This window comes from Artibeus jamaicensis, unplaced genomic scaffold (genome assembly GCF_021234435.1).
Source record: "Artibeus jamaicensis isolate MK-2021 breed Jamaican fruit bat unplaced genomic scaffold, CSHL_Jam_final contig_793, whole genome shotgun sequence".
Taxonomy (NCBI): Eukaryota; Metazoa; Chordata; class Mammalia; order Chiroptera; family Phyllostomidae; genus Artibeus; species Artibeus jamaicensis.
In genome coordinates this window covers 204,191-230,548 of record NW_026521975.1, presented here as the reverse complement: position 1 = coordinate 230,548, position 26,358 = coordinate 204,191, and the positions used below count along the sequence as shown (strand labels likewise).

Sequence of the window (26,358 nt, the reverse complement as noted above, 5' to 3'; positions counted from 1 at the left end):
GGGGGCAGGGGCGAGAAGAGAGGGACTTGTCCCAGGACCAGGCTGGCAGAGGAACTAGGCAATGGAAGCTCCGGGGGTGTGGCCTGCGCCTGATGGACAGCCTCCCAAGCTGATACTTCAAGGGGACCCTGAAGGAAGGCAAACGCAGCCAATGGACTCTCCCTGGGCATCCGGAGTCTTCCCTGCCAGCCAATGGGGGCATGGAGGGAGGGGTGTACTCGGGTTTAGCTGCGCAGCCGCCTCTGCCCGCACCACCGCCTCCTTCGCCTTCTCCGTCTTCACCTCCTCGTCCAGTTCACAGCTCTAAACTCGGGAGTGGATCGTGCGGAGGTTGTGTGCTTCACCGAAGAGGGTAGGTCCTACCGGAGACCTGCAGCCAGAACCTGGTGAGGCTCGTCCCGGTAGTCTTAGGATTTTGGATCCGCGGACTGTGTCCACACAGGCTGTGTGCAGCGTAGCTTCGGAAGGCGGGGATGAGCGAAGGCGGCTTCCGGAGCTTTCTACTGGCCCAGAACTAGCCCCTGAAGCTTGGGCGCCGTCCCGTTGCATGTTGGGTCCGAGGACTGGTCCATACTTGCTCCTGGTACCACGTGAGGCCTCAGGGCTCTAAAGAGGTGGGGAGGGGCTAGTGAGGAAGCTGGGTAGTGGCGTCTCAGGCATTTTCCTTTCTCTATGGGTTTTATGGGGGAGGGGCGCCCGTTCGTCCTCTTCCCCGAGCTGTGCCGGTTTGAGTGGTCCTCAAGTTTGTGGGCGAGGTTCCGCGTCCATGCTGGATCCTGCTCCACACACTCCTTCAGGCCTTACTGGGGTGCGATTTTAAGGCTTAAGGAGACGGAAAGTCTTGGGTCCGTGGCAAACGCTTGGAACAACTGGGAGATTTCAACCCAGCAGGATGTGAGCTGCTTCTACCTTTGAGTTGCTGTCTGGAGTGACTGGAATAATGCCGGGTGGGCCCTTTCAGGAGGGAATGCCTTTCTCTTGCTGGCATCAAGGCAACGTCTGTCCCGCACCCCCGCCCCTTACCCTTGAGATGGCCGGGTGCCTCCGTCCCCCGTTCCGTAGTTTGAAGGAACAGATTCCTCTCTGGTGGTTTTGTCACCATAGATTTTTAAATCTGGTTTCCCGCCGCATTGGTGGGTGGGGGAGGGCAAAAGAGCGCTGAACTCCTTTATTCTTTGTCCCTCTGCTTCTTCCTTCTGCAGGGTGGGAATTGGGCAACATCCAGGTTGGCTGCAACGAAAGTGTTTTTCATCTTTCCTTTCATTTTAGGACCAGGAATCCCTTCAGGCCAGTTTGGTGACGCCTTGGCAGAAATTAAGAAGGAAAACATACCCTTCGTGAGTAATTTTACCCTGCTTTTCTTTTTCATGCATTGAGTGCAATAGTACATTGTTGTTCTGTGTGACTTACATCTCTTTTACCATGAAGTCAAAGAGCTAGTTGCTTGGGTGGACCCTGTCCCCAGAGTCACACTGGGCAAATTCCCAGCCAACATCATATCAGGAGATAGGTAGTCTAGTTATCACAGTACTCTGGTTTTGAGATGGAACATTCAATTGGTAGTGACTTCCTGATCCTTCCACTATAACATGAATGTGTTTTTTCCTTTTTACCAGAAAGTAATCTGTTTGGTGTTTGTTTTGGCATAATAAAACACCCAGTTCTGTCAGCTATTCAGGTAGCAGTTTCAGCACCAATCCCTGCTTGACTCAATTGTATTAGGAGGCTTAAAATAATTTTTTTAACATTTTTTTTATTGATTATGCAATTACATTTGTTCTATTCCCCCACCTCCATTCCCTTCCACCCTGCACACCCCTCCCCCACCATTCCCCCCTTTAGTTCATGAAGACGTCTTTCAAGTTCTTTAGATTCTGTATTTCCCCTACTATTCTTACCCTCCCCCATATCTATTTTATATCTACTGTCTATGCTACTTATTTTCTGTACCTTCTCCCCCCTTCTCCTCCCACTCCCCTGTTGCTAATCCTCCACTTGATCTTCATTTCTATGGTTCACTCCTGATCTAGCTGTCCTCTTAGTTTGCTTTTGTTTTAGGTGTGGTTGTTGATAACAGTGAATTTGCTGTCCTTTCACTGTTCATCTTTTTTATCTTATTTTTCTTAGGTAAGTCCCTTTAACATTTCATATAATAAGGGCTTGGTGATGATGAACTCCTTGAATTTGGTCTTATCTGAGAAGCACTTTATCTGTCCTTCCATTCTAAATGAAAACTTTGCTGGATAGATCCATCAATCTTGGATGTAGGTCTTTGGATTTCATGACTTGGAATACCTCTTTCCAGGCCCTTCTTGCCTGTAAGGTCTCTTTTGAGAAATCTGCTGACAGTCTGATGGGAACTTCTTTGTAGATGACAGTCCTCTTATCTCTTGCTGCTTCTAGGATTCTCTCCTTCATTTTAATCTCGGCTAATGTAATGATGATGTGCCTTGGTGTGTTTCTTCTTGGGTCCAACTTCTTTAAGACTCTCTGAGCTTCCTGGATTTCCTGGAAGTCTATTGCCTTTGCCAGATTGGGGAAGTTCTCTTTTATTATTTGTTCAAATAAGTTTTCCACTCGTGACTGTTCCTCTTCCCCTTCTGGCACCCCTATAATTCGAATGTTGGAACGTTTAAAGATGTCCTAGAGGTTCCTAAGCCTCTCCTCGTTTTTTTGAATTCTTGTTTCTTCATTCTTTTCTGTTTGGTCATTTTTTCCTTCCTTCTGGTCCACTCCCTTGGTTTGAGTCCCAGTCTCCTTTCCATTACTATTGATTTCCTGTGCATTACCATTAATTTCAGTTAGTTTAGCTTTCATATGTTCCTCTAATTTGTGACTAAAATCAACCAGTTCTGTGAGGATCCTGATCACCAGTGTTTTGAACTGTGCATCTGATAGGTTGGTTGTGTCTTGGTCATTTAGAGTTATTGGCTCTGGGGCTTTGAGTTCTTGAGCCATAATGTTTTGATCTGTTTGTGCCTGTTTCGTATGAGGGGCAGAGCCCTAGGTGTTCACCAGGGTGGGGCAACTCAGTCACTGGATTGTGACGCTGTATGTGGGGCCGGGGTCAAAGAGAGGCAGTGGTTGGTCCCCTCTGCTGCTTCCCGCTGCTGGGACCTCTGAGGTCTGTCTCACTGCTCGCTCCTTTGCCTGGTTTATCTGCTCTCGAATGTGCGGCCGCTGTCAGACTGCTGCCTTGCACCCTCACTGGGTCTGCCCGTTGGTACCCCACACCTGGGATCTGCCAACGGCTCCCTGCACTCCTGGGTTGGTCTGGTGGATGTTTCCTGCCCAACCCCGCTCTGCCACTGGCTCAGCCCCTCTTACAGGTCTGGTTGAACGGTTCGTTGTTGTTGGACTTACATATAGTTCAATTTTCTGCATTTTAGTTGCATTTTTATTACTAAAACTTTGTTGTCTTTAAACGTGGTTGTGCGAGGAGTCATAGTGTTTCCACCTATGCCTCCATTTTGGCCGGAAGTTCTCCAAGACAACTTTTCTTCTTCCAGTATGGCCCAGAGATGCCAAAGGGTTGGACACCCCTGCAGTACTGTCTTTGGTCTGCCTGTTTTGTCCTTTCAAGCTAATCAGATATTTTCCATTAGTTATCAAAAAGAAACTTATGGTTGGAGTTCTCCTATTGTAGTATTCCTGCCTTCCCTTTGCCCTTGTTCCTCCTGGCCAAAGTTAGCTTTGCACTTAGTCTATCATGCTTCACAGCACACCTTTTTAGTTAAGACCCAGGACAATGTGTCAGATGTAGAGTCTATGTCTAGCTTTTAGAATTGAATATTATTCAGCAGGGTAATTTTCTTATGAAACCTGCAGGGGTGATACTTCACATTCTCCAGTAGTTTGTGAAGACGATGGGATGTACGTATGATTGTAGAGCTCTGATGGGCCACCTTAGCGAAAGGGAACTAGCAGGGACTGAGATTGACAGGGCAAGTCATTGTCAATCGCTGTTATAATCACTTAGAAAAGCCATTTTTTCATCAAAGTGTGTCTAGGGTATTTCAGCATGGTGCGGAACAAAGGATCAGGTTTTAGTGGCAGCCAGAGTAGGGTACACAACTGCTCTCTTTGGCAAGTGTAAACTAAGGGTTAATACTTGCAGCTTTGTTGTGCACATTTACAAACGCATATCCTATTCAGTTAAATGTTTTTTTAGTATGCACATTTTATAAATGAGTAAGTTATGTTTCTCTCCCCAGGATGCTATGAAGATTGAAATGAGTATAAAAATTGGTAAAGCGCCTGGCCCATAAATTATGGGACACACACACATAGACAGTCAAACCCTTTATTCATCTTGTTTTGACGAGAGAAAAAAATGTTTCAGCAGTTGGCACTTGCTTGGAACTTGTCGCCCTTGCTAGAACTTGTATGAGTCACAATGCTGTCCTGCAAGAGAAAATGCTTCATCACTCGTCGCTTGCTCACCATTTGGTACCCCTCTCTCGCAATGAAACACAGGTGGTCGTGTCATTCTCACAGTAGCCCATGAACATTGCAGAACCCCTACATATTCATCGTTACTGTTTTGTACTTTTGTGCAATTGAAGGGCTAAACATGGGTCGCAGAAAGGTTAAGAGTGATACTACTAAGCCTAAAAGGCAGTTAATAAGAACCACAATCGAAAAGAAAAAAGAGATTGTAGCTAAGTATGAGAGTGGTATAGGTGTGACTGATATCGCTCTTATGTTCAAAATGCCGAGAACAACAATTTCAACAATAGTGAGAAATAAGGAAGCCATAAAAGCAGCAAGCGTTGCTAAAGGTGTGAAGTCTGTGAGTAAGCAACGTTCACAGACTTTGGAAGAAGTTGAAAAAGTGCTTTACATCTGGATTAATGAAAAAGAGTTAGCGGGTGACAGCATCTCTGAGGCAATAATTTGTGAGAAAGCTAGGCAATTGCATGCTGATCTGTTAAAAGACAAGCCTGGAACAAGTGGTGAGAGCACTGAAGTGTTCAAAGCCAGTCATGGATGGTTTGATAAATTTAAAAAGAGAACTGGTATTCATAGTGTGGTAAAGCATGGAGAAGTCAATGATGGAGATGTCGAAGAGTTAGTGGAGGAGCAAAGAACAGAGCTCAGCACTGAGGAACTGCAGGAACTTCAAAAGGAGCAGCTACAGATAGTGGCTGAGGAAATTTCTGCAGGTGATAAAGAGGAAAGGGAGGAAGCATCTACTGCATTGATTAAAGAAATGTGTAGTAAATGGGTTGAAGTTCAAAACTTTGTGGAAATGTATCATCCAGACAAAGCTCTAGCAAGCCGAAATGTGGACCTGATTAATGAACAGACAATGTCACACTTTAGAAACATTTTGAAACATAGACAGAAACAAGTTTCTCTTGATAGGTTGTTAGTTGATCTCCCTAAATGTGAGTCTCCAGCAGTGTTCAGTGAAGCCAAGAGACAGAAAACAGAAGAAACCCCTGAGAAATCTGAAATTATCTTGGAAGAGGACTCCGCTCCCTCTACCTCACCACCATCCCATTATGTCAGGAACTCCTCTCAGTACAGGTAAAGTTAAATTTTATTTTATTTTTATATAATTAATTGCTTTTTTATCCATGTCTGTTTAGTTTTAAAATTCTGTATTACAAACAGCCTCATTGCTTAATATTAGCTCAGTAAAATGTGAAAGTTCTGGGGAACGCTCATGATTTATTTCTAATTATGTTATTTCATATGGGAAAAATTCATTCACCACTCGTCACATGATGATGAGTATTGAGGTACCACTGCCTGTGTATATTGTTAATGATAGATATAAATTCTTATCCTCTCTTTTTTTCTTTGACTTCCTTAGATTTCTCTGTCAAGCCTTTTACTGAGTTTTCCATATCTGCTAAAATTCCTGGAAGGTCTTTTTTATATGAGATATGTTCATTTTTTATGCTCTTTTGCTCATTGGTGGGGAACCTTTTGTATATTTATGTTTAGGTCTTTCTTTTTTCATGGTTACTAATTCCACAGGGAAGAGTATTTTTGAGAAAGAAGTCTTCCAGGAAAGAGTTTGCTGCCTGAAAGAGGTTTGAATGCAACTCTCTGGTATCAGTGGTATTGAAGCACTTGTCCTTGCTTGGTGAACCCCCAAAAAAACTTACATTCTACCTCTCCAGAGAATAAAAGTCTAGAACCTGTGCCAAAGTGGGGAAAGACCTGTCAACATGAACATGGAGGGAGAAAAGGGATCGAGGATTTCCCAGACTTCTTAGTTGAGCCCCTACCCCTATCCCAAGGGTATCTGAAGCCCTTTGAGGATTCTGTAGCCCAAATCAGAGTGATTCCAGCTTTTCCATCACTGTTTCAGAGTTTGGCTTTTGGGTTGACTGAGTTAGTTGTGTGCTCTACTGCTTAGAAAATTTTGTTGCTTTTTCTCCTTTTTTCCTGTGTGCTGATTATGGAGACTTTAGAAGGGCGTGAAGTTAGTCGTGTCTGATCAGTCTATCAACTTAATCTCTATCAATAGAAACCTCAGTCATATGATCCCCATTTACAGTTTAGAAAATGAAAACTTATTTAGATGAAATAATTTGCTCAGTGGCACACGGCTAGTTAGCTAAATCTTGGTGTTTTCTCTCTCTTTTTTTAAGATTATTAATTAATTTATTTATTTTTAGAGGGGAAGGGAAGGAGAGAGGAAGAGAAATACCAATGTACGGTTGCTTCTCATGCATCCCCTGCTGGGAACTGGCCTGCAACCCAGGCATGTGCCCTGACTGGGAATCGAACCACGATCCTTTGGTTCACAGGCTGGCACTCAGTCCACTGAGCTACATTAGCCAGGACTGTTTTTCTCTTTTTGAATATTATTATAGAAATAATAAAAATTGCCCTGGTTGCATGACTTAGTTGGTTAGAGGGTTGTCCAGTGCACTGAAGGGTTGCCAGTTTTATGCCCGGTCAGGGTACCAGAGATAATTTGAAGAGAAAAGAAATAATAAAAACGTTTCAGCCTTGGCTGGTGTAGCTCAGTGGATTGAGCATAGGCCTGAGAACCAAAAGATCGCAGTTTGATTTCCTGTCAGGGCACAGGCCTGGGTTGCAGGCCAGTTCCCAGCAGGGGATGCACCAGAAGCAACCCACATTGATATTTCTCTCCTTCTCTCTTTCCCTTCCCTTCCCTTCTAAAGGTAGATAGATAGATAGATAGATAGATAGATAGATAGATAGATAGATAGATAGATAAAAAAACAACTTTTCTATAGTCGGGTTTATGGATTTAAGGGAGTGTTTGATTGTTAAGTTAAATGCACACTGGCTTTTCAAGATTTTATTACTCATTTTTAGAGAGATGGGAATGGAGTGGCAGGGGGAGAGAGGAACATCAATGTGTGAAAGAAACATTGATCGGTTGCCTCTTACATGCACCCAACTGGGGACCTGGCCCACAACCCAGGCATGTTGCCTTGCCCGAAGTCAAACCAGCAACCTTTCTGTTTCCAGGATGATGCCCAACCCACTGAGCCACATTAGTCTTGTTTGTTTTGCATTTATAAAAAGGACAGAGAGAGTTTATGTATAACCGTTCCTATATTTCATAACTCAGTTGAGGCTAAATTATTGCATCTTGCCTTTGAAAATCAACCACATACTAAGTTACTGAAGGAGTGTTAACCCTGATCTTAATTTTTTTGTTTATTTTGTATCCCATTTGTACTGGTCCCTTAAATTCATTATTTCTGCATCTTTGAAATAGAAGGTTTTGGTTTTGGTTTTTTGTTTTTTGGGTTTTTTTGTTTTTGTTTTTTCTTTTGTTTGTTTGTTTGTTTTAAGATTTTATTTATTTATTTATTTACTTTTAGTGACAGAAAGGGAGGGAGAAAGAGAGTGAGAGAAATATCAGTGTACGAGAGATACATCTACCGATTGCATCTCACATGACCCCAACTAGGGACCTGGCCCACAACCCAGGCATGTGCCCTAACTGGGAATTAAAATGGCGACCCTTTGGTTTGCAGGCCAGCATGCAATCCATTGAGCCACGCCAGCTGGGGTGATTTTATTTATTTTTATTTTTAGAGAGAGGGAAAGAGAGGGAGAAAGAGGGAAAGAAACATAAGTGTGTGGTTGCCTCTCACATGCCTACTACTGGGGACCTGGCCTACAACCCAGGCATGTGCCCTGATTGGGAATACAACCAGTTACCTTTCGCTTTGTGGACCAATGCCCAAGCAACTGGGGCACAATGGTTAGGGTTGAAATAGACTTTGTTGAATGTTGATTTTGTTTTAATGAACTTGCTTATTGTGATAAAAGATAAGTGACTTTTACAAATTGTTATATACATTAATTGTATTTAACATAGTGGCTATGAAATAGATTCTGGAGTCAAATTTCTTAAACTTCAATTGACTCTATCCTTTCCAATAATGGAGACATGGGCAGGCACAGATTCTTTACCTTTTGAGTCTTAGTTTCCTAATGGGAAGAATGGGGGAAGAGAATAGTTCCTGCCTCTTGTGAGCATTCACTGAATGAACATATTATTGACATAGTACCTATTAGGAATAAACGTCACCTGTTATGTGACTATAACTATCATCAGTTAAATTACTTGTAGGAAATTTTATAATAGAACTATTACTTAGCATATTTCAATATGAGGTATTTCCAATGGAATAATGATTGCCAAATGAAGTTTTCTAAAAACATTGGACACCCATACAATTCCTGCCTCCTACACTCTCAAGTTTCTAGCTAAGAAAATTGAGGCAAACGTGGATAAACTTAACAGCTTCCCACCTGTCGTTTCTATGTACTTACATGCATTCCAGTTATGCCTGCTTTTTTCCCTCTGGCCTTTTTGAGATAGGAGTGATTCCTATTCGAGAACAATTTAACTACCATCTGTGCACATATCCTCATCTCTCACTTGCAAGAGCCTTGTGGAGCCTCTTTTTATTGATTATTCACTTCTCTAGATTCTTCAACTGTATCCCTCGTTAGATCCTTTCTTTTGTCATACTCAAGGGCATAGTAGGTACAGAGAAGTGTTTATTGAATATAACAGAGTGGTGAAGAATTTGTGGCCTAGAATTAAAGCCCTGAGTTTAAGCCCCATCTGGGCTTACACAGAATAATTTAGTTAGCTTCTCTTTCCTGATCTGTGAAATGAATTAAATTATATGTATATCATGGTGTTTTTAGAACCTTACATAGAAAATGTAGCATCATCTCTGACAATTCCTGGACAAGACAAAAATGATTTGGAGGGGGAAGACAGGGTTGCAGCCAGCAGAACAGTGCCTCTTTGCAGCTGCAGCCCTACCTTGAGTCCAGCAGCATCAATGGCCCCCCTCAGGAGACCACTAAATTACCTCTTCACTCAGCCTTGCTGTGGCAACCTATGGACAGAGCTGCGCTCACCCAATGCATATTCCTCTGTCATGCTGGCTTTGGCAAAAGTGCCAGAGATATTTTCAACAAAGGATTTGGTTTTGGGTTGGTGAAACTGAATGTGAAAACAGTCATGCAGTGGCATGGAATTCTCAACATCTGGTTCATCTAATACAGACACTGGTAAAATTACTGGGACTTTGGAGGGCAAATATAAATAGTGTGAGTATGGAACACACAGAGAAATGGAACACTGACAACACTCCGGGAACAGAAATTGCCATCGATGACCAGATTTGTCAGGGTTTGAAATTGACATTTGATATCACATTTTCACCAAATATAGGACAGAAAAGTGGTAAATCAAGTCTTCTTACAAAAGGGAATGTATAATTCTTGGTTGCAATGTGGACTTTGTTTTTGTTGGACTTAACAGTCCATGGTTTAGCTGTCTTTGGTTATGAGGGCAGGCTTGCTGGATACCAGATGACCTTTGAGAGTGCCAGATCAAAGCTGACAAGAAATGACTGCAGTAGGCTATAGGACTGGGGACTTACAGCTATGCACTAATGTCAGTGATGGGACAGAATTTCGAGGCTCAATTTATCAGTAAGTATGTGAGGATCTTGACACTTCATTAAACATTCCTTGGACATTAGGTACCAACTGCACTTGCTTTGGCATTGCAGCTGTCTATCATTTGGGTCCCCCAACTTCCATTTCTGCAAAAATCAACGGTTCGCCCTGGTTGGTGTAGCTCAGTTGATTGAGTGCGGGCCTGCAAACCAAGGGGTTTCCCAGTCAGGGCACAAGCCTGGGTTGTGGGCCAGGTCCTCATTTGGGGCCTTGTGAGAGGCAACCACACACTGATGTTTCTCTCCCTCTCTTCCTGCCTCCCTTCCCCTCTCTAAAAATAAATAAAATATACATTTATTTAAATCAACAACTCTAATTTAATTGGAGCGGGCTAAACTCAGACTCTGAGGCCTGGTGTAATGCTTATACTTCTGTGGTAGATGGAAGAAGAGCATTATAATGCTAGAGGCCACAAACTTGGGCTTGCCCTGGAGTTGGAGACTTAATCCAGCTGAAACAAAGCTCAGATTGGATCAACACACCACCACCAACAACAACTATTAAAAAGGAAAACAAAAGAGGGAGAAAAAAAGCTCTGCGAATGGATATCAGAAGATTTGGTCTTAATATATTTCCTTTGTGACCATCAGGCTTTTTTTCCCTCTAAGAAGGTTATGAAAACAGGATGAGCTAAATAAGAGGTGTGTTTCAAATAGTTAGACAGTTACTTGTTGGTTTCTAGTTGAAATGGTTATTTACTTAATAGGACAGCCTTTGTGCAGTTCCTTATACATTATTTAAATGTATTTATTAAACACACTGCCCACCAATAATGAAATAGACCTTTGTGAAAACTCTGCAGTTGTGTGCATGTTTGTTTTTATGTTCTTTTTAACATTGAATATTGACATTGAATAAAATGGATCAATGGATTTAATATGAGTTTAAAATTTGTTTTGTTAGAATCACTTTTGGTAGCCTAAAACATGACAGATTGTGAGTAAAACAAGTATACATTCAAAATGATTTGGGCCCTGGCTAGTGTGATTCAATGGATTGAATGCCAGCCTGCAAAACCAAATAGTCACTGGTTCAGTTCCCAGTCAGGGCACATGCCTGGGTTGCAGGACAGGTCCCTGGTATGGGGCACACGAGAGGCAACCGTGCATTGATATTTCTCTCTCTTCCTCTCTTCTCTCTCAATAAATAAATAAATAAAATCTTTAAAAAAAGATTTGGAAAGATTTAATCACATAGTTATATTGGAAGTAGAGAATTTGAAAACACTGTGGAACTAGAAATTAGACAGTAACAATAATTTATTAGATAGAAGTATATGTAGTAAATTGATTATATTTGGGCTCTTCGTTATTAATAGTTGGATAAGTTATTTTGTTAATGTTTTCTATTTTAAAGGAAGACAGGTATATTTTTCCTATAAAAGGTGAGTTAAATTGAGTACAGCAGTTCCTCAAGTAATGTTTTATTATACTGTTGATGAAATATTACAGGGACTTAGCTTTTGTTTATATCAATTAGCCTGTGGTAAAATTTGTTTCCTTAAATATTTTGCGTAAAGTCACAGAAGATACTGATGTTAAGTGAGGACTGTCCTGTTAGTTGGGTAAATTTTTTTTAAGGACTGCCAAAAATTGAATAATTAATTTTCATCAAACTCTGAAGAAATAAGCATAATATGGTTAATGGGAGAGGAAGAACTGAATGGGTGTCTTAAAAGTTTGATCACTCTGGCTGGTGCAGCTCAGTGGATTGAGTGCCAGCCTGTGAGCTGAAAGGTCACTGGTTCAATTCCCATTCAGGGCACACGTCTGGGTTGCAGGCTAGGTACCCAGTTGGAGGCATGTTAGAGGCAGCCAATGGATGTATCTCTCACACAGTCATGTTTCTCTGCCTCTCTTTCTCTCTCCCTTTTCCTCTCTATAAAAGTAAACTAAAAAATCTTTTTTAAAAAGTCAAAATTACATGAAGACTCAAATTTAAAATTTCTTCTGTATTCTTATAATAACCATAATATACTATAACCTTTTTTTTTCTTTTCTTTGTCTCTTTTAGGTTCTTTGGCTTGAACACAGGTTCAGCAGGAGAATTAGACTTGACAGAACAGACACCTGTGTTTTTAGGGAGTAAAGCCATGACAGCTAGTCTCATAGAAGTAGGAAATTCATTTGATGACCCAGCTAGTCCTTTAGTTGATAGATCTAGAAACTCAACAGTGCACGATGATGATGATGATGATGATGTTGTGTTTATTGAGTCTATACAACCTCCTTCCACTTCTTCAGCAATAGCTGATCAAAGAAATTTTATATTTGCTTCATCAAGAAATGAAAAGCTACAAGGAAATTATTCCATAATTCTTTCTGCCTCAAGAGATTTGGCTTCTCAGAAGGGAACTATAAGTGAAACCATTGTTATTGATGATGAAGAGGACATAGAAGCAAATGGAGAGGAAAAGAAAACTTCCAGTTTTACTGAATGGGGACTTCCAGAAACTAAAAAGAGAACCAAAGATGTGGATTTCTCCACTTCCAGTCTTTCAAGAAGAAAGGTAAATGCAGGAATGGGTAATAGTGTTATCAGTGCAGAATCGACTCTGAAATTCAGATTGCTAATTTTACAACCTTAGATAAAGGTGTAAGCTCTGAATGCTGGGCGAGATAAGAACTTAATGAGTACACTTGTAACATCACTATAGAATACCAACTTGGGAGATGTCGCTAAAGGACTTCAGTCAAGTAACTTTGGTGTTAATGTACAAACATACACCCCATCTTTAACTTCACAGACCAAGACTGGAGTAGGACCTTTTAATCCTGGTAGAATGAATGTGGCAGGAGACGAATTTCAGAATGGAGGATTTGCAACTCATCATAGTCCTGGTAAGCCATGAGTGATCTACCGCAAGTCAATATTAACTTTTGGCTTTAGTACCCATATCATTTTATTTATGTTTTATGTGTGGATATTGTCTTTCTCTCGACTTTCAGATTAATATAGAATATTTTAGTTAATAAAGCTGTGTGGTATACTTGTTCTCGGAATTTTCAGGAATTACTGTATTTTACCCATTGTGGTTTACATCTAAAGTGTTTAAATTTAAAAATCTCCATAACCACTACCACCATCCTTGTTTACTAATATCTATTTTAATGTAAAAATCATCCTCCCCCAAAGCCCCCACTCCTCAAGGCTAGTGTATCTCACCATACCATGCCCTTTTTATCTTTTCTTGGAAAATGAATAAAAACTTCACACTCTGGGAGGAAAAAAATTAAATAAAAACCATCCAATACCCCTGTCTGGTGTGGCTCAGCAGATTGAGTGCTGCCCTGTGAACCAAAGGGTTGTTGATTCAGTTCCCATTTGGGGCACATGCCTGTCTTGCAGGCCAGGTCCCCACTTGGGGGTACACAAGAGGCTACCACACATGGATGTTTCCATCACTTTCTCTATCCCTTCCCCTCTCTCTGTAAATAAATAAATAAAATCTTTTTTAAAAATCATCCAATAAAAAGGGTTGAAGTGAAACAATATAATATTACTTAATTGAATTTTGTTTAATTTGTAATTATGTAACTTGAAATTTCAAATTTTTGCTTTACAGGTGTTTACTGTTGGACTGCTTGTCTCTGGTTTTCATTTTTAAATCAGCATTTTATTACTTAATTTTAGGTTTCTTGCCTTTAATTCAGAGACCTATGTTTTAAAAAGTCTTGTTCTGATAAGATTAAGATATAATGAAAGTTATTTGTCACTTAGCAATTTTTTTTTTGTGACTTTTTTATGACACATATGTGATTTGGGGAGGAATTTTTTGTATTTAAGACGAGAGTGTTGTTGGTATTGGGTTTTGGCCTTTTTAGTGCTCTTTAGCTGTTAACCAACTTAGACTTTTGGGAAAGGACTGAAAAGTAACAAACTACTTATTGTAACCTAGCTACTTACTGCTTTAATGGCATGCTAGTAATTTTTTTTCTTTTTTCCCCAATTAATCTTTTTCTCTGGTTATGCGAATACTACGTGGTTATTATAGAATATTTGGAAAAAATCATAATACCTGTCACCTTACCCCACTAACCAGAAGTAAGCACTGTAGAAATTTTTTTTTAATTTTTTAATAAAGATTTTATTTATTTATCTTTAGAGGGGAAGAGAGGGAGAGAAATATCAATGTATGGTTGCCTCTCGTGTGTCCCCTGCTGGGAACTGGCCTGCAACCCAGGCATGTGCCCTGACTGGGAATCGAACCTGCAATGCTTTGGTTCACAGGCCTGCACTCAATCCACTGAGCTACACCAGCCAGGCCAGAAATTTTGTTTTTTTGCTTTAAAGTCTTTGCTTCTGTGGTTGTAGAAAATATAATTCAGAGTATATGACATATAGGTTTGTATTTTGTTGATTTTAGTGTGTTATGTCATTTTAAAATAGAAGTTTCAGGGCTATAAAATATTCCTTTGTGTCTGAGATACCTGTTCTCTACTCTCTTTCAGCATTTATATGGTTTCCCATTTTTTACTGCTGATTTTTTGGGGTTTGTTTCTGTTTTTGGATTTTTTTGTTTTGCTTTGTTTTTTTAGACATGACATCAAAATCTGGCAAATGGTAGTTTCTTAAACATTCTTACAGTGAAGAATTTTAAACTATATATATAATGAACTTTTCATACTCTATGAAAGTCCAGGTGGTTAGCTTCAGAACTGTATTGACCAGCTGGTGTTTGAATAACAACCATAAGTGAAGATGATATTTTTTTTCTTTTCTGCAAGTGCATGATAGTGGACAAAACTACTCAGCAGTTTTACCCACCATTGCTTTTTCACCATTGGTGTAAATACCAACACAGTAAACAAGGCAGATAATTTTAGTATTATTATGGAAATATTTTGGCCTCCCAGGTTCTCTGTTTAGTTCTTCTAACACAATATTTAGTAGAAGTGGTTGTCTTGGTCTTGGACTTGGCGTGTACAAGGAGAAACACTTGACATTTCACTGTTATATGTAGTATTAGCTTCTCTCAAATATAAGTAGCTCTTTCTCTTTATATTTTATTTAATAGCTTATTATTTGAGATAGTTTCTACTTTTTAAATTGTAAACAGGGTTCACAAGAATATTTGAAACTTGGCACACTTTTTTTCTTGACAAAAGTTTCTGTAAGTCGAATTGCTAAGTCAAAATGTCATCATTTTAAAAGTTTTTGATGGTTAATTTCCTCCACCAAAGAATTGTATTACTTTCCATACGACATAAGAATTTTTGTTTCCATATTGTAAGCTTTCCTGGGGTAGGAATGCCATTTAATGTTTGCTAAACTGATCACTATAAATTAATCAAGATACCAGTTTGCTAAACTGGTATCTTGATTAATTTATATATCATTGAACTTGTAAAAATATATTTGCAAACGTTTTACGAATTTGTTCACTCATGTTTGTTGTCAGTTTACTACTATGTACACCTTTTGTTTATTGATTAAGAGTTGAGCCCAATAGACAATATCATAAAAATTTAGGATCTCTAAATTGAAAGATATGTTAAAAGTAATTGAACATGTTGAAGACTTAAGATAATGTCCATTAAAAATCATTCTTTTGGCTATATTTATTTCTTACATTGTTTTTCTTCTTTTTTATTTTGTAATTATTTCTTAAATTTTATTTTATTTTTTTGGCATAATTAATAATTTTTTTTTAATTAATTTTATTTAGTTATTTTTCAAGTACAGTTTTTTTATCTATTTTTCCCATCCCATCCTCCCCCGCCCCTATTTCTTAAATTTTAGATGTGTTTGTATAAACACAAACTTCATCTTATGATTACTAGAGAGAGAAGAAGAGAGAGAAAGAGCAAAAACATTGACGTAAGAGAAATATTTATCAGTTGTCTCCTGTACATGCTGATAGGAGGTTAAAACCAGAAGTCTTGCCATGTATTTCTCTTATGTTTCAGTGTCCCTGTTTTTCACCTGGACTGAATTAAAGTTGTATGTTTAATGTTGATGTGGATAAATAAGGTGCTTTTCCATTTTGAAGCATAGCATAAGTTGATAATTATAAAAAAGCAGCCTGGCCCTGGCTGCTGTAGCTCAGTGGGTTGAGCGTGGACTGGTAACCAAAGCATCACCAATTCAATTCCCAGTCAGGGCACATGCCTGGGTTGCAGGTCCCCAGTGGGGGACACGTGAGAGGCAACCACACGCTGATGTTTCTCTCCCTCTCTTTCTCCTTCCCTTCCATTCTCTCAAAATCAATAAATAAAATCTTTAAAAAAAAAAAAGGCAGTCTGTAGTTAGATACTATAATTGTGGATATAATTGAAACTTAGAAACATTGTCTGCAAGTAGTTTTGATTACTGCTGGATTTTTATATTCTTGTCATCCTTTTATCCCATTAATTCAAAACTGTATGTTTTACTTCTGATACTTTCTCATTACATAAAATATCAGTGATTTTAAAATGTAACAGAAGAAAAAGTACTAAATGACTCAGTTAACATTCATTTATATAAATGAAAAAAGTTTAGTGCTGGGTGGGTAGCTCAGTTGGTTAGAGCATCATCCTGAAATGCCAGGTTGTGGGTTTGATCCCTAGTCAGGGCACGTATAAGAACCAACCAATGAATGTATAAATAAGTGGAACAAGAAATTGATTTTTCTCAGATCATTAAATTAAAATATTTTTTAAAAGGGAAAATTTTAGCCCTGGATGAGTGGCTCAGTTGATTGCAATGTTGTCCTGTACACCAAAAGGTTGCGGATTTGATCCAGTCAGGGCACATACCTAGGTTACAGGTTTGATCCCCAGTCTGAGCTCATATGAAAGGCAACCAATAGATGTTTTTCTCATATTTTTGTTTTGCTCTTTCTTTTTCTCCCTTCCTCTTGCTCTAATAATCAATAAACATACCCTTGGTGGGGACTAAAAATAAAAAAGTTTTCAATAACGTTTAAACTATTAGTTTATGATATGGTACGAATTTCTATTAGCTATGAAGTGTGAATGAATTAACATTCTGGTTCTCAGAAGTTTTATTTGGGGGGACAAAATTTATAAAACCAGATCCTTTGAATAGTAACACTTAGTCTGGAATTCTAAAAAGAAGGTTAGCCAAGTTGTCGGATGAATTGTGATGAAGATGTTTGTAACTTTCTTAAAGGTTAGGTTACTATGGAAAGGACCAAAGGACCTTCTTTTTGTTTTTTGTTGTTGTTGTTGTTGCAATTTTTCACTCTTTAACTTGAACATAACATAGTAAAAAGCTGTCTTATTAAAATATATTATTTAGATTTTGTTTTGCTTACTATTAGTATTAGTAATTTTTACTAATTTGAACCAATTTTTACCACAAAAATGATAGAATGAGATGGAAACCATTATTTTATTATTGTTATTGTTCAGAGTCATAGCTCCCCTAGTGTCTTACTCTAGGTGCTCTCCGCTTCCTAATTCTATAAATTCAAGGATTTCCAACGCAGGAACAATAAAAAGATAACAGCAAGATGAGGATCTCTGGAGTGGAATCATAATTAACTGTAGGTCTTATGGGCTGATACTTCATATAACATCATGGCTCTGCATTAAGTACACATAAAACTAGGTGTTCCATCTTGCAAAAATAAGCTTATGTTCTTTAGTGTGGACCTATCTGTGAGTCATTTAATTCTATTTTTTTAATGCTCACCCAAGAATATGCTTATTGATTTTAGAGACAGATAGAAACATCTGTGTAAGGATAAATCTGTCACCTCCCCTTCTGACTTCACCAGGAGATTGAACCCACAACATTTTTGGTGCATGGGACAATGCTCCAGTCAACCGTGCTACCTAGCCAGGGCTCATTTAATCATTTTTATTAACCTTTTCTATCTTTTTTTTTATTATTAGTTTCAGGTGTATAGCATCGTGGTTAGACAATCATATACTCCAGTGTTCCCACTGATATTTCCAGTGACCTAGAATTGTATATGCTTGTTATAGTATTATTGGCTATGTTCCCTATACTGTACATTACATCCCCATGACTATTATGTAACTACAAATTTGTTCTTCTTTTTAAAAATGTATTTAATTTTATACAAAGGGGAAGGGAGGGGGAAGGCAAGTAGATAAACACTGATGTCACAGAGAAGCATCAGTCCATCAATCAGCCACCCCTTGCACACACCTCAACTAGGGACAAAACCCACAACACAGTCATGTCCCTGATTGGGAATCGAACTGGTGACCCCTCGCCCTGGGGTCACCTCTCACTCCATTATGGGTTGGGATAATGCCCAGCCCATAGCCACACCGGTCAGGGAACAAATTTGTACTACTTAAATCCCTTCACCTTTTTTACCCTGCCCACCTCTCATCTCCCTGTTGGCAACCATCAGTCTGTTCATTATTTATGAGTCTGTTTCTGTCTTGTTTGTTCATCTATTTTGTATTTTGTTCTTTAAATCCCACATATAAGTTAAATCATGATATTTGTCTTTGATTTATTTCAATTAGCATAACACCTTATAGGTTCATTCATGCTGTTGCAGATGGTAATGTTTTGTTCTCTTTTTTTAAGCATTTTTTATTGAACATGCTATTGCCCTTTTTCCAATTTCTGCCCTGCCCCCCTAACCTTCCAACATTCCTCCCACCTTAGTTCATGTCCACAGGTTGTAGATATAAGTTCTTTGAGTCTTCTGTTTCCTATACCATTTTTTATCTCTCCCCATCTATTTTATGCCTACTCATTATTCTTCTTCTCTGTACCTTTTCCCCCTATTCCTCCCTTCACCCTTCCCACTGAAATCCCTCCATGTGATGTTCATTTCTCTGATTCTGTTCCTGTTCTAGTTGTTTGCTTAGCTTTTGCTTTTGTTGTTCTTTTAGGTTCATTTGTTGATAGTTGTGAGTTTGTTGTCATTTTACCGTTCATAGTTTTGATCTTTTTCTTAGGTAAGTCCCTTTAACATTTCATATAGTAATGGCTTGGTGATGATGAACTCCTGTAACTTGACCTTATCTGGGAAGCATTTTATCTGCCTTTCCATTCTAAACGAAAGCTTTGCTGGATAGAGTGATCTTGGATGTAGGTCCTTGCCTTTTGTGACTTTGAATACTTTCCAGCCCCTTCTTTGCCTGCAGGGTTTCTTTTGAGAAATCTGCTGACAGTCTAATGGGAACTCCTTTGTAGGTAACTGCCTCCCTTTCTCTTGCTGCTTCTAGGATTCTCTCCTTAATTCTAATCTTGGCTAATATAATGATGATGTGCCTTGGTGTGTTCCTCCTTGGGTCCAACTTTGGGAGTCTCTGAGCTTCCTGGACTTCTTGGAAATCTGTTTCCTTCACCAGACTGGGGAAGTTTTGTTTCATTATTTGTTGAAATAAGTTTTCAGTTTCTTGCCGTACTCCTTCTGGCACCCCTTTAATTTGGATATTGGAACATTTCAGGTTGTCCTAGAGGTTTGTAAGACTCACTTCACTTTTCTGAATTCTTGTTTCTTCATTCTCTTCCCATTGGATGTTTATTTTTTCCTTTTTGTTCCAAATCATTGTTTTAAGTCCTGGTTTCCTTCCTGTCACTGTTGGTTCCCTGAATATTTTGCTTTATTTCACTTTAGATATCTTTCATTTGTTTTTTCATTTTTTGACTGAGCTCCGACCAAGCTCAATTAGATCTGTGAGCATGTTGATAATACCAGGGCTTTAAATTCTCCATCAGATAGGTTGGCTATGTCCTCATCGTTTATTTCTATTTCTGAGGTTATGCTCTGTTCTTTCATTTGGGCCATAGTTCTTTGTCTTGGCACACTTGAGAAGTTGTAAGGGGGCGGGGCCTTAGGAATTCACCCAGGCTCACGCTGTGCTGCAGGTCTTTGCTACACTGTGGGTGCTGCCTGTAGGGGAGGTGCCAGACAGGGAACAGTGCATGTCGCCTGCTTGTTCCTAGCACACTTTCTGTCAGACTCTGGTGTGAGACTGGGAATTTCTCCCATTGTATCAACTCTAGTTTCCCCTTGAGTCTCAGTTTCCCCTTAAATCAACACAGCCCACACAGCCTGTCTCTAAGCCACAGGCAGCCCTGCCCTGCCCTGCAGGTCCAAGGACTGGCCTCGGTTTTTCTCTATGGGTCTATGTCATCTGACGCCTTACTAGTCTGGTTGTTCTGATTGATTTTTTTTTTTCTTTAATTCCTTGGAGTTTCACGCAGCTTGATTTTCTGGCACTTCAGTTATTTATCGATTTTAGATTGGTTGTTTCCTCATTTTGGTTATGTGAGGAAGTGAAGGGTTTCTACCTACACCTCCATCTTGACTGGAACGAAACTCATTCTTTTTTATGACTGAGTAATAATATTTCATTGTATAGGGAAAGTGAGGGGTGGGGAGAGAAACATCAGTAGATGGTTGCCTCTCATGCTCCCCACACCAGGACCGGCCCACAAAGCAGGCATGTGCCCTGACTGGGAATCAGCCTGATGACCCAGAGACCCTTTGGTTCATAGGCTGGCGCTCAATGTACTGAGCCATACCAGCCCAGCCAGGGCTGGGTACCATCACTTTTTTATCCATGTGGCTATCGATCGACTCTTGGTTGCTTCTATATCTTGACTATTGTAAATAACGTTGCAATGAACATAATGATGCATATATTCTTTAAAATTAGTGTTTTGGGTTATTTTGGATATATATTTGGAAGTGGAAATGCTGGGTTATAAGATAGTTCCATTTTTTAATTTTTTGAGGACCTTCCATACCATTTTCCATAATGGCTGCACCTGCACCAGTCTGCATTCTCACCTACAGTGCACAAAAGTTCCCTTTTCTACACTTTTCCAACAACATTTGTTGATTTATCCATGATAGCCATTCTGACAGATGTGAAGTGATATGTCGTCATGGTTTTTGTTTTACTTTTACTAGTATTTATTTATTCAGAATATATTTCCTGAACATAAGTTAATGTTTTTTTAATAGGATATAATTTTCTTCTCCACTAACCTCTTCTTCTGGTCTAGGACCAATATGTTCTTTTTCAGTAGGATCATCTCACTTTGACAAAGAGAGTTCATGTGTGGGTTAGTTTGCCCATGATCTGTGTAAGTTTTGCGTTGCATCTTAGGAGCTTTGTTCACATCGATGTGCTCAATAACCAGAGAATCTATGTCTAGACCTTAAGCTCAGCATTACTTTCTGCATTTTTAAGCATGTGCAGCAAAAATTCAGCACTCCTTTTGAGCCACTGATCCTGTTTCCACCCCACTGTTTGATGTGGGCACGACTACCAACTCCACCACTGTAATGATAGAATGGCACAGCTTCTATAAAGTGACATCCTTCACATTATTGGTGGCTTTTCAAATATGTGTACTTTTCATGACCTGGGCAGTTTCACAAGTATTCTTAACATGAACACAAATATTTGAACCTCTTGATTTCCATAATTTCGCAGGGTTTTCTAGGTCAAGTGAAGAGCAAACCATTTTCAGGGGTCACTTCAGGCCCCTTACAGGAAGCTCATTGTGTGTGGATTTAATTAGCACTTTTCTGATGATTAGTAAGTTGAGTGTCTTTTCATGTCTATTGGCCATCTGTGTGTCCTCTTCAGAAAAGTATCTGTTCATCTCTTTTGCCCATTTTTAAATTGGATTGGGGGGGGTCAAAGTTTGTTTTGTTTTGTTTTGTTTCTTGGTGTTGAGTTGTATGCATTCTTTATAAATTTGGGATATTACTTTTTTATTGGATGTGTTATTGGCAGATCTTCCCTTATTCAGTAGGTTGTCTTTTTGTTTTGTTAATGGTTTCCTTTACCTTGCCAAAACTTTTTAGTTTGATGTAGTCACTTATTTTTTTGTTCTGTTTCCCTTGCGCAAGGAGATATATCAGAAAAAGTAGTACTAACAAAAATGTACGATTTTACAGCCAGTGTTTTCTTCTAGGAGGGTTTTTTTTTTAAGAGATTTATTTACTTTCAGAGAGAGGGTAAGAGAAGGAGAAAGAGGGCGAGAAATAGTGATGTGCCTGAGAAACATCAATTGGCTGCCTCTCACAGGCCTACAACTGGGGATGTAGCCTGAAACCCAGGCATATGCTGCGAAAGGGAATCAAACCAGCAACCCTTCAGTTTGCAGGCTGGCACTCACTCCACTGAGCAACACCAGCTAGGGCTCTTGTAGGAGTTTTATGATTTCAAGTCTTACTTAAGTCTTTGGTCTATTTTGAGTTTGTTCTTGTATGTGGTGTTTGAAGGTGGTTTGGTTTCATTTTTTTTGCATGTAGCTGTCCAATTTTCCAACACCATTTATTGAATAGGCTGCCTTTACCCCACTGTATGTTCTTGCCTTCTTTGTCAAATATTAATTGACCATATAGGTGTGGGTTTATTTCTGAGCTTTCTGTTGTGTTCCATTGATCTGTGTGTCTGTTTTTATGCCAGTACCATACTGCTTTCATTACTATAACCTTGTGGTATAATTTGATATCAGGTAGCATGATACCTCCAACTTTGTTCTTCTTTCTCAAAATTGCTGTGGCTATTTGGGATCTTTGTGATTCCATGTAAATTTTGGATTATTCTAGTTCTGTGAAATATGCCATTTGTATTTTCATGGGAATTGCATCGAATCTATAGATTGCTTTGGGTAGTATGGATATTTTAATGATAATTTTTTCCAATGCATGCGTATTTTATATTCTTCCATTTATTTGTGTCTTCCTCAGTTTCTTCAGTGTCTTATAATTTTCTGAGTGAGGTCTTTTACCTCCATGGTTAAATTTATTTCTAGGTGTTTTTTTAATGCAAATTGTAAGTGGAATTGTTTTCTTATTTTTCTTTTCTGATTGCTTATTATTGGTTTATAAAAATGCAGTCATCTTATTAATATTTATGTTGTGTCCTTATACTTGACTGAATTCATTGATCAGTTCTAGTAGTTTTTTTTTTTAGTTTTAAGGTTCTGTATTGGCACTATTTTGTCATTTGCAAATAATGACAGTTTTACTTTTTCCGTTCCAATTCGAATGCCTTTTATTTCTTCTTCTGCTCTGATTGCTATGGCTAGGACTTCCAATACTGTGTTAATAAGAGTAGTGAAAGTGGATAAACCTTGTCTTGTTCCTAATCTTAAGGGAAATGCTTTTAGTTTTTCCCCGTTGAGTATGATGTTAACTGTGAGTTTGTCATATATGGCATTTATTATGTTGAGGCATGTTCTCTTTTTGTTGAGAGTTTTTAATCAAATTGTTGTTGGATTTTGTCAAATTGTAATTTTCTATCTTGATATGTTCATTTAATTTTTATTCTTTATTGTGTTTATATGATATGTCATATCAGTTGATTTGCAGATATTGTACTAACCTTGTATCCCAGGAATAAATCCCTCTTGACCCTGGTTCATATGATCTTTTTAATGTAGTACTGAATTCAGTTTGCTGATATTTTATAGAGAGACTTTAAAGGTCAGTGTCAGACACTGTCCATGACTGACTCTGGGCTACCCGTTTGGAACTACAAGTGAATCCACACTTTGTGACTGCCTGATTGAGCCTGGGTGCTCGTGGGAGGGGCCAGGCTGTGTACCAGGCCAGCTTCTACATGATGTCTGCCTCTTCGACTCAGTCATTGAAAGATCCTCTGGTTGTACATGAGTTGCATGATGTTGGTTCTCAGTGAGTCACGAGATAGGAGTAAGTTTACCATGTTCACCATGTTGATAGAGATTCAAACTTGGCATTCATGCTGGGTCTGAGATTGTTCAGCAAAAGTCTTAGTGTGCACCAAGGCTAGCCACCACCCTCCTGATGCCTGTGGTTCTTTGTGGTGGGGCAGGGTCTTGGGGAATTGTTAGGGTGAGGCCAGTAGAGTTCATCAGCTAAAACAGATTAAGATTTGGCATTGTGGAGGAAGGGCTCTGTACGGGAGTGGTGGCACTGAGTAGAGGCCTTGGGGGGGGGGGGATGACCTCCTTGAAAGCCTTCCACAAAAATTTTGCTCCTCAGAGCTTCAGCTTAGCAGGACAGTGCTAGTACCTCTTTCTGGCCTGAATTGGCATGCAGGAGAGTGTTTGACCCAGGAAAAATGGTGTGTGTGAGCAGTGTGGAAGAGAGACATAGCACAGGGACATTAGCAGCTGTGCCTCTAGCTTTGTCCTCGGCTACACAACCCAATCTCTCCTTGTATGAGTCTGGTCCACTCTGAGCCGCCATCCCTCTGTTGGAGCCCAGGGTGAGTGCCCAAGAACAAGATTTTGTGTACTGGCCCTTTAAGAGGGCCCTGGGTTTCTAGCAGACTTGTCTCTCCCTGGTAGATACAAAATTCCCACTGATTTTCTCAGCCAAGTTATGTAGTCACCTTCCTGGCACTAGTGCTCTTAGCTGGGAGCCTACAGTGGAGTTGAGATACCTAACTCCTTGGGAGGGGGTGGGGGGACCCTTTGCAGTTGCAGCTCAGATAATGCTCTAGATTCTGAACTACCACACATGGGTGCCAGGCCAGTCCTGTTTTGTGTCTCTCCTCTTTCGACCAGTCTCAATGTGGCTTTATCAGTAAATTCTTTGTTATAACATTTCTGTTAATTTAGTCTTCGTTTGATTATTCTGGTGGATTGTTGTATAATTTTGTTGTAATTTAGTGTTTTTCCTGGGAGAAGGTGAGTACGACTTCCACCTACTCCACTGTCATCTTGTATCCTTCCGTCATTAACCTTTAGGACAGACTTTTTTTTTAATTGATTATACTGTTACAGTTGTCCTGATTTATCTCCTTTTGCTCCTTTCCATCCAGCACCCCCACTCCCTCAGGCAATGCCCCCACCCTTGTCTACAGGTCATGCATGTCAGTTCTTTGGTTACTCCCTTTCCTATACTGTACCTTACATCCCCATGGCTATTCTGTAACTACCTGTTTGTACTTAATCCCCTCACCTCTCACCCATTCTCCAACAACCTCCCCCCATCCCTTTAACTTTTAGCATTTTAATTGTGATGTGTCTTGGGGTGGGCCTCTTTGTGTCCATCTTTTTGGAAATCTGTGCTTCCAGGATTTGTATGTCTATTTGCTTCACCAAATTAGGGAAGTTTCATTTCCTTATTTTTTCAAATACATATCCAATTTTTTGTTCTTCTCTTCTTCTGGCACCCCTATGAAGTGAATGTTGGATTGCTGAAAGTTCCCCACAGGCTGCTTACAAACTATCCTCATTTTTTTTGGTTGTTCTTTTCTTCTTGTTCTGATTGGTTGTTTTTTGCTGCCTCATGTTCCAGATCATTGATGTTATTCTCAGCTTCATCCTCTCTACTGTTGTTACCATATAAATTGTTCTTTATTTTAATTAGTGTATCCTTCATTTCTGATGAGATCTTTTTTTAAGCTGTTAGATCCTCACTAAGTTCCTTGAGCATCCTGCACCAGTGTCTTGAACTCTGCATCTGATAAATCACTTATCTCCATTTCGTTTAGCTCTTTTTCTGGAGTTTTGATCTGTTGTTTCATTTGGGCCATGTTTCTTTGTCTCTTCATTTTGGCAGCCTCCTTGTGTTTTTCTGTGTGTTAGGTAGACCTGCTTTGACTCGGTGTCTTGATAGTGTCGCCTAATGTAGTGGGTGTCCTGTAGGATCCAATGGCACAGCCTCCCCTGTCAACCCAAGCTGGGTACTTGAGGTGCAACCTCCATGTGTGCTGAGTACGCCCTTCTCTTGTAGTTGAGCTTCAACTGCTATTGGCAGCTTAGTGGAAGGAATTGACCTAGGTCAGTCAGCTGTGCAGGTGTAGGGTGGTGGTGCTCTGTTGTGGTCTGTACCTCTCCACTGAGTGTGCAGACTCTGGGGTTCTCCAGATGGTGCAGAGCAATGTCAGCCTCAACACCTGGACCCCTCTGCCTGAGCTGTAAAGCAGTCTGAGATGGCTGCTGCTAGTACCTAGCCTGAGGCTCACTGAGTCCAGGTATTGCTTGTTTAAGAGAATTTAGGAAGTTGTAAAGCATATTAAGACCAGCCATTCACACAGAAAAGCAGCTGTATGGGCCCATAAATTGGGTGGGGCAGAGTATCAGGTTATCTCCAGGACTGGGCAAACAGTTTTACCCAGGTCGATGGAGACTCATGTACGGCACCAGCTTACTAGCTCTGTGTGGGGACGGTTCAGAAAAGGAACAGTGGCCTCTGCTTGCCTTGATGCCAGCCACTCCAGTTTTTCCCAGTGTGCCACTGGTGTCTTTCAAGCTGCTTCCTCTAGTGCTGGGGCTCAGAGGGAGTGAGTCTGAGTAGGTGAGTCTGTGTGGGTTCTTCTAAAGGAACTGCTTGGGGCTTTAGCATTTCCTTCCACCAACTCAATCCTAGTTTGTTTTTGCAGCCAGAAGTTGTGGGGTCTTGTCTTTCTGGTACTGGAACTCTGGGCTGGGAATCTTGGTATGGGGCTAGGACTCCTCGATCCC

At 39.8% G+C, this 26,358-nt stretch overlaps 1 protein-coding gene and 1 pseudogene across 5 annotated transcripts in view; both read left to right on the top strand.

Annotated features, from left to right (window-relative positions):
- Positions 1-220: 220 nt before the first annotated feature.
- Positions 221-26,358, top strand: part of ZMYM5 (zinc finger MYM-type containing 5) — a 43,692-nt gene continuing 17,554 nt past the window's right edge. Inside the window, exons 1-5 of one of the 5 annotated variants that reach the window (XM_053672869.1) lie at positions 221-352; positions 1,270-1,337; positions 4,215-5,532; positions 12,004-12,499; positions 12,737-12,830. In XM_053672869.1, coding sequence (XP_053528844.1) covers positions 4,574-5,532; positions 12,004-12,499; positions 12,737-12,830 — 1,549 coding nt within the window. In that variant the 5' untranslated portion in view covers positions 221-352; positions 1,270-1,337; positions 4,215-4,573. The other 4 variants (XM_037156962.2, XM_037156963.2, XM_037156965.2 and 1 more) reach the window with 4 other exon arrangements.
- Positions 9,244-10,252, top strand: LOC119058013 (voltage-dependent anion-selective channel protein 2-like; annotated as a pseudogene).